Source organism: Pristis pectinata, chromosome 27, assembly GCF_009764475.1.
Source record: "Pristis pectinata isolate sPriPec2 chromosome 27, sPriPec2.1.pri, whole genome shotgun sequence".
Taxonomy (NCBI): domain Eukaryota; kingdom Metazoa; phylum Chordata; class Chondrichthyes; order Rhinopristiformes; family Pristidae; genus Pristis; species Pristis pectinata.
In genome coordinates, this window is record NC_067431.1 from 30,554,682 (window position 1) to 30,567,134 (window position 12,453).

Below are 12,453 nucleotides of genomic sequence, written 5' to 3' on the forward strand. Positions count from 1 at the left end.
AGCGGACACCATCTCCCTGGCCCTACACTCTTCTCTGGAGCATCTGGACAGTAAAGACACCTACGTTAGACCATTGTTTATTGACTACAGCTCTGCCTTCAATACTATAATTCCAAGCAAACTCGTCACCAGACTCCAAGACCTGGGACTCAACACCTCCCTCTGCAACTGGATCCTTGACTTTCTGACCAACAGACCACCAACTTTTATCGATGCACCATAGAAACCATCCTATGGTACGGCAGCTGCTCTGCCCAGGACCGTAAGAAACTGCAGAGAGTTGTGGACACAGCCCAGCGCATCACGGACACCAGCCTCCCCTCCATGGACTCTGTCTATACCTCTCGCTGCCTTGGTGAGGCAGCCGGCATAACCAGAGACCCCACCCACCCCGGTCATTCTCTCTTCCCTCCCATCAGGAGCCTGAGGGCACATACCACCATGCTCAAGGACAGCCTCTATCCCAAGGTGATAAGACTATTGAACGGTTCCCTTATACGATGAGATGGACTTGTTTGACCTTGCACTTTATTTTCTACCTGCAATGACTTCCCTGTAGCTGTGACACTTTACTCTGTATTCTGTTATTGTTTTTACTCTGTACTACCTCAATGTACTCGGTACTAACTCAATGCACTGTGTAATGAATTAATCTGTACGATCAGTATGCAAGACAAGTTTTTCACTGTACCTCGATACAGGTGACAATACTAAACCAATTCCAATCAGTGAGGACAGGCAGCAATACCTCCGGCATGATTATTCTCAACACTGGTGCCCCACAAGGCTGCGTCCTCAGCCCCCTACTCTACTCCCTATACACTCACAACTGCGTGGCCAGATTCTGCTCTAACTCCATCTACAAGTTTACAGATGACATCACTGTAGTGGGCCGTATCTCAAATAACAATGAGTCAGAGTACAGGAAGGAGATAGAGAGCTTAGTGACATGGTGTCATGACAACAACCTTTCCCTTAATGTCAGCAAAAAAAAGAGCTGGTCATTGACTTCAGGAAAGGGGGCAGTGCACATGCTCCTGCCTACATCAACAGTACTGAGGTCGAGAGGGTTGAGAGCTTCAAGTTCCTAGGAGTGAACATCACCAACAGCCTGTCCTGGTCCAACCACGTAGACGCCACGGCAAAGAAAGCTCACCAGCGCCTCTACTTCCTCAGGAGGCTAAAGAAATTTGGCATGTCCCCTTTGACCCTCACAACTTTTATCGATGCACCATATAAAGCATCCTATCCGGATGCATCACAGCTTGGTACGGCAACTGCTCTGCCTGGGACCAAAGAAACTGCAGAGAGTTGTGGACACAGCTCAGCACATCACGGAAACCAGCCTCCCCTCCATGAATTCTGTCTATACCTCTCGCTGCCTTGGTAAAGCAGCCAGGATAAACAAAGACCCCACCCACCCCAGACATTCTCTCTTCTTCCCTCTCCCATCGGGCAGAAGATACAAAAGCCTGAAAGCACATACCACTAGGCTCAAGGACAGCTTCTATCCCGCTGTTATAAGACTATTGAATGATTCCCTAGTACGATAAGATGGACTCTTGAGCTCACAATCTACCTTGTTATGACCTTGCACTTTATTGTCTACCTGCACTGCACTTTCTCTGCAGATATGATGCTTTACTCTGCATTCTGCATTGTCTTACCCTGTACTACCCCAATGTACTGTGTGATGAGTTGATCTGTATGAACAGTATGCAAGACAAGTTTTTCACTGTACCTCGGTACATGTGACAATAATAAACCAATCCCAATTCCAATCAGCTGTGGTTCAGCGGGAATCTCCTCAATCCTGAGAGTGCTGCTGTGTCTGAGACAGGAAGCGACAGCTCGCCCTGCCCCACCACTCTCTGTAAAACATCCTGTGGTAACTCGCTGACTGTTCAGTATTCCAGTCCCGACCCTCTCTCTAAAGAAAGGCAAAGGGATTTGGAAGAAGCTCTTTCAGGAGGAGTTGTGCTGCATCAGTGTGCACGGCTCCTGAGCTCATCAGCCGTGTTGCTTCACCCTGCTGTCGGCACGGTTTGCTTGGATGAGTGATGTGGTTGTATAATGCCATATTACAGTCAGTAACGTGTCACTGCTGGACGTTGTACTGCACTGTTCTCACTGATCCGTAAGTGGTTAGAGCATCAGGGAAATATTCTGATGATGGGTGAGTATCAGGCAGAGGAATCCCATCCAACCTGATCACATGCCTTGTCCTGAGCCCACACCTGATTGGGGCAGAACTGGGCAAACCCTTGCTCAGCTGAAATTGCACACGCACAGCAGCACACGTATGTGTGTTTGGGTATGTGCTTGCATGTACACGTGGTGATGTGTGTGTGTGTATATGTGTGTTCAGGTGTGTCCCCTGTAGTACTGAGCTGACCAAACTGCCCAGTTAATCCCTTCCCGCCCCGGCTGCAGGAGGCAGTGTTGCAGTGTGGCAGCAGCCTGACAGGGAACCGACCCACCGTGTTTCCTGCTGCGGGGCTGTGCATGGGGAGGCGGGGAGAACATCTCTTGGTGGGGCAGGTTGTCACTCAGAGATCTGCTCGACGGCGCTGTTACATTTAATCATAAGTCTAACTTGTCCCTTTGAACTGGTGCAGTTGATGCGCAGAACCTGGTGACGGACGATGTGGTGGTGGTGGAGGGAGAGGTGGCAACCATCAGCTGTCGGGTGAAGAACAATGACGACTCTGTCATACAGCTGCTGAATCCCAGTCGGCAGACCATTTATTTCAGGGAAGTCCGACGTAAGTTTCCTGATTTAATGTTTCCTTTTGATGTCCAGCAGAGTCACGTGTGTGTGTGTGTCGGGTGTGTGTCAGGTGCGTGTGTGTGTGTGTGTGTGTGTGTGTGTGTGTGTCGGGTGTGTTTGGTTGTGTCAGGTGCGTGTGTGTGTGTCGGGTGTGTTTGGTTGTGTCAGGTGCGTGTGTGTGTGTGTGTGTGTGTGTCGGGTGTGTTTGGTTGTGTCAGGTGCGTGTGTGTGTGTCGGGTGTGTTTGGTTGTGTGTCAGGTGCGTGTGTGTGTGTGTGTGTGTGTGTCGGGTGTGTTTGGTTGTGTGTCAGGTGTGTGTGTGTGTGTCGGGTGTGTTTGGTTGTGTGTCAGGTGCGTGTGTGTGTGTGTGTGTGTGTCGGGTGTGTTTGGTTGTGTCAGGTGCATGTGGTGTCGGGTGTGTTTGGTTGTGTGTCAGGTGCGTGTGTGTGTGTCGGGTGTGTTTGGTTGTGTGTCAGGTGCGTGTGTGTGTGTCGGGTGTGTTTGGTTGTGTGTCAGGTGCGTGTGTGTGTGTCGGGTGTGTTTGGTTGTGTGTCAGGTGCGTGTGTGTGTGTCCTTTCTTTGTCTCTCAGCTTCCTGCAGGAGGTGTGTGAAGAACCTCACTACCACGCAGCACCACCCTCCTCGGGGCAGTACATGGGACCGGAGAAAGGGGAGGTGGAGAGGCCTGGGGGGGGGGTGGGGGAGGACTCGTGAGGGGGTGACATGATGGAGGTCCATGAACAGGCAGCTGCTCTCCCATTCTCTGTGCTGTGGTGAGGCCATTCAGCCCTTTGGGTCTAAGCCAGCTCCTATGCCATTCCTCTTTCTCCCTACAGCCCTGCTGCCTCTCTCCTTCACATGTCCATCATCTCTCCTCCCACCCCCTTCAGCCCTCCACCCCACCATCCCCCCACCCTCTGCCCTCCACATCACATGGGCACAAGGGCCAGAGACAACCTGACCCACAAGGCAGAACCACTGCCAGAGAGGAAGCTGCCGGCCAGTCTGCACCTCCCGTGGTGACCAACAAACTCGATAGGATTGAGTGGAAGTGACTCAGCCAGGGAGTGGAGGGAGTGTGGCGAGCGGCTGGAGGGAGTGTGGCGAGCGGCTGGAGTGAGCTGTGCCCCAGCATTTGCAGGGAAGCTGGATAAGGTGACGGGAGACCAGAACAGGACGGCCTGATGTTGGGTTTGAGCATGAGGGGTGGGAGTTGTTTGGAGAGCGGGAACACTGGCGGGGACCTTGTGGGCAGTGTGACCTGTTCACCAGCGTGCTCTGTGGCCACTCTGTAGTCACAGGACTCTGTCGACATTTGTGGGGATATTTCTGCTTCTCACCTGTCCTGAAATACTCAGTTATTGGTTAAACTGCCTGCCTGCCCCTGCAAACCCCGTCCTCAGGACCTTGTGTATCCCAGAACTGGATCACGGCCAGTGTGATTGGCTGAGGGCGCCATCACCACTGACGAGGCTGCACGTGTCTGCTGTGAACCGGGCTGCCACTTTAATCTCTCCACCAAGTGAGCAGTTAATTTGCAAGCCCAGATATTTGAAGAAGGAGGAACACGTACTGTGTGTGGCATTGTCATTTTGCCTACTCCCCTGCATACCTCATTAACTGCATTTCCAAAGCAAATCAAAACCCATCAAATTTTTCATGCTGGCATCGGATGAGAGAGAGTGAGAACTGGCAAGGACTCTCTCTGCCTTCGGTGTCCCTCATGGTCCCTGCTGCCCGACTACATCACCTCAAGAAACAATCCTGGCAGCAATTTGTCCTTCAGATGTCCCAGTCCTGCAGAACCTTACACCCAGGACATATTCTAAGGAAACTGAAAGTCAGTGGATTTCTCTGCTGGTGTCATACAGTCATGGAGACAGTCAACAAAGAAACAGGCCCTTTGGCCCAACTGGTCCATGCCGACCAAGGCGGTCCTGAGCCAGTCCCATCTGCCTGCACTTGACCCACAGCCCTCTAAATCTTTCCTGTCCGTGGACCTGTTCAAATGTCTTTTAAACGTTGTAATTGTACCCGCCTCTACCACTTCCTCTGGCATCTCGTTCCTATGCCCACCACACTCTGTGTGGAAAAGTTGCCCCACAGTTCCCCTTTAAATCTTTACCCTCTCACCTTAAGCCTCTAGGCAGAAAGACTGTGACCATCCATCTTATCTGTGTTCCTCCTGGTTTTATAAACCTCTCTGAGATCACCCCTCTGCCTCCCTCACTCCAGGGAAAACAGTCCCAGCTTATCCAATCTCTCCTTATAACTCAAGCCCTCCACTCCCAGCAACATCCTTCTGAATCTTTTCAGCAGCCTCTCCAGCTTGATGACATCCTTCCTATAGTTTGGCGACCAGAACTGCACACCATATTCCAGGCGTGGTCTCATCTTACAGCTGTAACATGACACCCCCAACTCTTGTACTCAGTACCCTGTCCAATGAGGGCAAGTGTGCCAAACGACTTCTTCACCACCGTCTCTACCCGTCCTGCCACTTTCAGGGAACCATGTACCTTCACCCCTCGGTCTCTGTTCTACAGCACTCCGCAGGGCCCTGTCATTCACTGGGTGTGTCCTGCCCTGGTTTAACTTCCGAAAATGCATCACTTCACACCTGTCTGAGCTAAATTCCATCTGCCATTCCTTGGCCCACTTTCCCAGTTGATCGGGATCCTGTTATAACCCTGGACAACCTTCTTCACTGTTCACCACACCACCAACTTCTGGTGTCATCCACAAACTTACTGACCAGGCCACCTAGGTTCTCATCCAAATCGTTACTATATCTGACAAACTAGAGCGGACCCAGCACCAATCCCTGCGGCATGCCACTGGTCACAGGCCTCCGACCTGAATTACCACCCTGCCCTCATCACTATTCTCGTCACCTCTTCAAAAATACTCAATCAAATTCGTGAGACATGATTTCCCAGACACAAAGCCATGCTGACTGCCCCTAATCAGTCCTTGCTTTTCCAAACACAGGTAGATCCTGTCCCTCAGAATCCGTCCAGGAACGTTCCCACCACTGATGTCAGGCTCACCAGCCTGAGGTTCCCTGGCTTGTCCCTGCAGCCCTTCTTAAATAAAGGCACAACATTCGCCGCCCCCCCAGTCTTCCAGTACCTCACCTGCGGCTGACGAAGATACAAAGATCTCTGCCACGGCCCCAGCAATTTCTTCCCTGGCTTCCCACAACATGCTAGGATACACTTCGTCAGGACCCAGGGACTTAACGCCTTTATGCCCCTCAAGACCACAAGCACGCCCCTTGCATAATATCACATGTATCAGGACACTAATGTTCTCTTCCCTGAACTCCCCAACTTCCTCATTTAAGACCTCGATCGCCTCCTGTGACTCCACCCATAGATGACCGTACTGGTCCTGGAGGGGACCTGTTCTCTCCCTACTTTACCCTTTCACTCTTAATATACTTGGGGAATGCCTATCCGCCAAAGATGTCTCATGTGAGGTGTGAGCCATTTGTGGAACCACTGCAATTATTTAGGCAGAGAAACAAAGGACTGCAGATGCTGGAATCTGGATGAAGAAACAACAAGATGCTGGAGGAACTCAGCAGGTCAGGCAGCATTGGTGGAGAAAAGCAGGTGGTCGATGGGGGGGGTGGCGGTGGGGGGTGGTGAGGGGTGATGGAACCCCTGGCTGGGATATTTTGCGCTGGTGACACCTGAGACATCCCTTGAAGGATGGAAGGGTGTCAGGGTTCAGCTGAAGGAGTTGCTGTGGCAACAGATCTACAGGCCAGAGTCTGGTACATACATCTGCAGGTTGCCTTGGAGAGAGGGAAGCAGCTCTCACTAATGGATGATTCACGGGCCGGGGCAGTGGGTTAAAGGGAGGAGGAGCATGAGGTACAAGGAGGGCCTGAGGGGAAACATTCTTATATGAGGAATCGTTCTGTGCTGGAACTTCCTGAGGGTGGTGACATCAACCAACCAGTGGCTTCCGACTTTGAATAAGTGTGCCATTAAAGATGCTCAGTGTGGTTTGACCATGATACATTGTTGTCCCAGCCACTGCTGTTTTAGTTGTAAGTTACTGCCTTCAGTAAAGGATGTTCTGTTGGTAGCCCGACCTCTGTTTATTTGCCAATGCAAACAGCAACATGAGAGAGCCCATGGTTTCAAAAGGCAGCTGGATAGACACAATGGAAATAACTTGCACGGCTACAGGGGAGAGGGTAGGGAATGAGACAGGTGGGACTGTTCTACGGTGAGCTGGTGTTGGCTCATAGATTCAGTGGTTGCCTGCCGTGCTATAACACTCATAAACGTCTCTGTACTACCAGGGGACCAGGATGAGTCATCGTGAGTTCAACTCCTATGAGAACAGCTGGGGATTGTAAATTTCATTAATTAAATATAGTTCTTGAATAACATCCAACAGCAGTAGTAGTGGCCAAGAAACTTCAGAGCTGTCAGAGAAACCTATCTGGTTCACTGATGTTCCTGGAGGATGGAAAGCAGCCGTCCCTCCCCATCTGACCTACACATGACTCCATCCTACAGGGCTAAGGTTGGCATCCACTACCCTCTGGAATGGCCCGTCCAGCCATGGGTTCAGCAAGCAGCTGGAGCAGGGCAGTGTATGTCGTGCCAGAGAGGTTCACGTCCCATGAGTGAATCAGAGAAAGTTCTGTGGGGCTGCCAGCAGCAACTGCAGCAACTCTTACCCTCATACACCAGGCAGCTCACAGATACCCCACTCCATCTCTATCCACCATGTTGTGTGTGAACCTTCTGCTCCAATGAGACTCTGTGTTAAATCCCACCTCTGTCAGAGGAGGGAGAACTAATTCAGTCTGGAAATGGAGATGGGGATGGGTTCCACAGCAGGGAGGTGGTTACGGGCTCCACAACATTCACGGAATAACATAAAGCTTCAATCTGCCCTTGTGCTCAAAGTGGGAGGAAGTTATTGAAAATCAAAATACTGAAAATCTGAAATAAAAGCAAAGTGCCAGAAAGCCTCAACTGGACACGGTGGATTTGTGGAAGGAGAAACAGTTGATGTTTCAGGTCGATAACCCTTTGTTCTGTTTCTGTGGGAGACAATTACCTACAGTGTTAGCTGTGCACAGTGTAAAGTTGTACTCAGTGGAATGGCGCACAGCAAAGGTGATTTCAACAAAAGGCCGATGCTGTCAGATGTATTGGGCACTGGCAACTGAGGGATGAACTTCTCCTCCCACTTTGTGTGCTACTGTGTGATCTGAAGTTGTACAGTGCGTCTGACTGCCCCCACACATCTGAGTGGGACCTGGAGGGAGCAGGAAAGTAAGGGCTCCCAGGCTCCAAGAAATTCGTGTTGTCCCCACGTTTGACAAGATCCCTCATGGTAGGCTGGTCCAGAAGACTAAGTCACATGGGATCCATAGTGAGATGGTAAATTGGATCCAAATTGGCTTGGTCATATCAGAATGCTATCTGTGTTTATCTGATTGGAGGTCTGTGACCAGTGGTGTTCCACAGGGATCAGTCCTGGGACCTCTGTTTGTGATACATAGCAATGATCTGGATGAAAATGTAGGTGGTCCAATTAGTAAACTTGCAGATGGCATGAAAGTTGGTGGAGGATTTGGCAGTGAGGAAGGTTGTCAAAGAATTCAGCACGATACAGATCAGGTGGAAATTTGGGCAGAGAAATGGCAGATGGAGTTTAATCCGGACAAGTGTGAGGTGTTGCACCTTGGGAAGTCAAATGTAAGGGAAATGTTCAGTAAATGGCAGGACCCTGGGAGCACTGGTGATCTTGGGCTGTGGGTCCATAGTTCCCTGAAACAAATGGCAAAACAAATGGACAGGGTGGTACAGCTGGTGTCCGGCACACTTGCCTTCATTGTTGGGATATTGAGTATAAAACTGGGAAGTCACGTTGCAGCTGTATAAACCTTCGGTTATGCTGCATGCTATTCGAAAGCCACACTATAGGAAGGATGTGGAGGGGCTGGAGAGGGTGCAGAAGAGATTCACCAGGAATCTGCCTGGATTGGAGAGTATTAGCTGTAAGGAGAGGTTGAACAAACTTGGATTGTTTTCTCTGAAGTGTTGGAGGCTGAGGGGAGACCTGATAGAGATTTATAAAATTATGAGAGGCACAGATAGGATTGATAGAATTTTTTTCCAGGGTGGAAATGTCGGTATGTTTAAGGTGAGAGGGAGAATGTTTTCACAGAGGGTGGTGGGTGCTTGGAACACGCTACCAGGGGAGGAGGTGGAAGCAGGTGTGACAGACCCATGAGCAGGCAGGGAGTGGAGGGATGCGGACCACATGCAGGCAGGTGGGATTAGTTTAGATTGGCATCGTGGGGATGTGCTAGGCCAAGGGGCTGTTCCTGTGCTGTTCTGTGTCTGAATCCCATGCGGAACAGCTTGTGTGGATTGCATCTTCCCAGTGCTGTTGGGCCATCGATCCGAGACGTTCCCTCCACCGCTGCTGCCCGTCTGGACTGCGGCATAATGGGTTAGTTCCAGCACCAATGATCCAGAGGCTTCACTAATGACTTGAAGACAGGAGTTCAAATCCCACTGTGGACACTGGGGAGTAAGGTTGAATAACATGATACTATTAACGCTGGCCGGGAAGCTACCGGTTGTACTAAAAATACATTGGGATCACTTGGGTTGTTTAGGGAAGGAAACCTTGCCCTCGTTCTTGGTTTGGCCTGCACATGGTTCACATCTCCTCTGCAGTGACCCAGTTACCCAATGTTAATGTCCCATAAATGGATGATCAAACTATTCCCAGCACTTTGATTTTTTCCATGTTGATGACTTGTTACCAGCCATTGCACTTCTACATTCCAGTTTTTCTGTTCCTTCCATTCATAGTTTCTGCAGCTTCTGATGTTCCTCCTTGGCTCAGTCAGTTACATTTTGCTTTGTTTTAGTTCTTTAAATTAATGTTCACACAATTGCACGCTGCTCTCTTATGAACGTTAAGTCCTTGTCATCTTCAATCTTGCAGCTTTGAAAGACAACAGATTTCAGCTGGTGAACTTCTCGAGCAGTGAACTGCGGGTCTCCCTATCAAATGTTTCTTTGGTAGATGAAGGAAAGTATGTCTGCCAGCTCTACACCGATCCTCCCCAGGAAGCCTTTGCTACAATTACAGTTCTTGGTGAGTGGCAGTAATAACTCTTAGCGAGAGTGGCTGAACATTTCCCTTAGCCAAGTCCTCCACTGAACTTGCTGTATTCTATTGATCTTGTTTTTGCAAAGGGATGTACAACTGGAGGGTGTTTATTAATCACTTGCAGATCCATAATTTCTCCTTTCAGTTTACAGATATAAAACTAAAAACATTGCTTTATATTTCTCATGACAAAGGAGGCCCTTCAGCCCTCCCAGTCTATGCCAGCTCTATTCCCCAACCACCTCCCAGTGACCTACTCTACCAACCATGCCCATCAACTTCCCTCGGTGCTCCTGCCACCCACCTACTCTTGGGGTTACTTACAGCAGCCAGTTAACACCCCATGTGTCTTTGGGATGTGGGTGGAAACTGGAGCACCCAGGGTCACAGGGAGAACATGCACACTCCACAGAGACAGCGCCCGAGGTCAGGATCGAACCTGAGGCTCCAGTGCAGTGAGGCAGCGGCACTAACCACTGTGCCACCATGCGCCCTGCAGTTCTTGCTTGCAGTTGGGAGGTACCTAGTGCATCTGGAAATAAATCTGGAGTTTCCCCAGCTGTATACGATGAACCCACTGCTGAAGGATTGAAAAATCTGTAATTTAAGTAAACCACTCAAGTTACAATGTTCTGCATTTCATCAGGTACATACTCCAGTAAACCCTTGATTAAATGCTGCATTGTAACCATTCCCACAAAGCCATTATTCCTCCTCCTTGTGCTTTGGAGATGCATTGTAAATTTGACAATGCTGTTTTTTTGATTGCTCTGTCAATCTAATGTGCAGTGCACAGCGACGTCTGATCACTGTGGCGGTTTATTACATTAGTACAGCAGATTACTGCGGCATACACCAAGACGTTTGGTTCTGTGTTTTTCATTTCTTGGCCCCAACCCCTGCCCACAAAGCAGGGAATTGTAGCACCAGGGGTAGGGGGAGCATTCACCCCCACCCCTGTGAAGAGACACCTTCCTGCGTGGTCTTGGCATGATGAGTAACTTTGGTGATGTTTCCTATGTGCCCGCTACCTCAGTTCTGGGTAACAGAGATCGAGGTTTATGGGGTAGTTGATACTTAACATAATTCCCATAGCAACCACAGAGTAGCTAATCAGAACAAAGAACTTAGATATTCCATAATAGACATCTAAATCAACCTTTCATAAACTGTTTTTATTTTTAGAGAGAATTATGTTATCTAAGGTTTAATGGATCAAATTGAATTAATTGCCATTGAGCTCACTGGCACATCACCGCCTGGTCTCAGCACACTGTAGAGTTTGGCAGTAAATTGAATTTATCTCCACATCCATCCTGGTAATGGAGGGTCTTCATTTGGTGCATCTGTCACAGTTCAGAATCACACATGGAAAAGGTTCCCTCCAGTTGCAGCTGCCTTTTATCTTTGTTTGTAGAACTCAGGCTTTGCAAGGGTACCTTGGACTAATGGAATATGCATCTGGTGGACCCAGGTCACAGAGAACTGTGGACTCAGAGCCAGAGAAACTCAATAAATGCTTGACACAACGTTGCTCTTGTTAATGTGAGGAGGGAACAGAGTTAAAAATAGTCAGCTTATTTATGGTTGTGTCAAGTTTTGGTTGCAACTTTGCAGGTCTTTAAATTCCCAAGGCACTTCACAGAGCTTTTTTTGGACCAATGTTGACATCAAACCGCGTTAGAGAGATCAGGGTTGAGAAAGCATTAAGGAGCGTACTAAAGGAGAAAAGAGAGGCGGACAGTTTAAGGGCGAGAACTCCAGAGCTCAAGACCTTGAGCAACACTGTGGCACAGCTGGTAGAGCCTCTGCCTCACAGCTCCAGAGACCCAGGTTCAATCCTGACCTCCAGCGCTGTTTGTGTGGAGTTTGCACATTCTCCCTGTGACCATGTGGGTTTCCACCGGGTGCTCCGGTTCCCTCCCACGTACCAAAGACGTACGGGTTGGAAGGTAATTGCCTGCTGTAAGTTGTCCCCAGTGTGTAGGTGAGGGGTAGATTTTGGGGGAGTTGACGGGAATGGGAGTTGAGGAGAATAAAATAGGTTTGTTGTAGATGAGTGACTCATGGTCAGTACAGACTCTGTGGGCCAAAGGGGCTGTCTCTGCGCCATATGACTCAATCTCCACAGTACAGCTGCCAAGGGAGGGGCGGTTAAGATCAGGAGTGTACAAGAGCCCAGAATGTGAGTGTGGATAGTGCATTGGGCTGGAGGTGAGGGGAAGGCGTGAAGCTGTAGGCAGGTATAAAATTAAAGAAGACCTTACAATGCTGCTGTCCTTATGCCAAGTGAGCTGGTGTGCAGGGTCAGCGAGCTGGAACGGGCAGCAGAGCTCGGGGCTTGCTGGGGCTGTGCGTTGCTCCAGTGCCCACACACTAATGCAGAAAGTGCAGTGAACTCCTGGGAAGTTGCATCACCAGCCAGACCCTGAGGTAGTCCTGAGGTAGAGCCCTGAGATAGTCCTGAGGTAGAGTCCTGAGGTAGAGTTAGTCCTAAGGTAGAGTCCTGAGGTAGTCCTG

General features: G+C 49.7%; 1 protein-coding gene across 8 annotated transcripts in view; it reads left to right on the top strand.

The window, feature by feature from the left end:
- LOC127583608 (cell adhesion molecule 1-like) overlaps positions 1-12,453 on the top strand; it is a 360,810-nt gene that overhangs the window by 259,218 nt on the left and 89,139 nt on the right. For all 8 annotated transcript variants that reach the window (XR_007958282.1, XM_052039737.1, XM_052039739.1 and 5 more), the window contains 2 exons: positions 2,619-2,765; positions 9,766-9,918. Coding sequence is in view for 7 of the 8 variants with exons in the window: in XM_052039737.1 (XP_051895697.1) it covers positions 2,619-2,765; positions 9,766-9,918 (300 nt within the window). In the remaining variant the exon portion in view is untranslated. The remainder of the gene's footprint in view (positions 1-2,618; positions 2,766-9,765; positions 9,919-12,453) is intronic.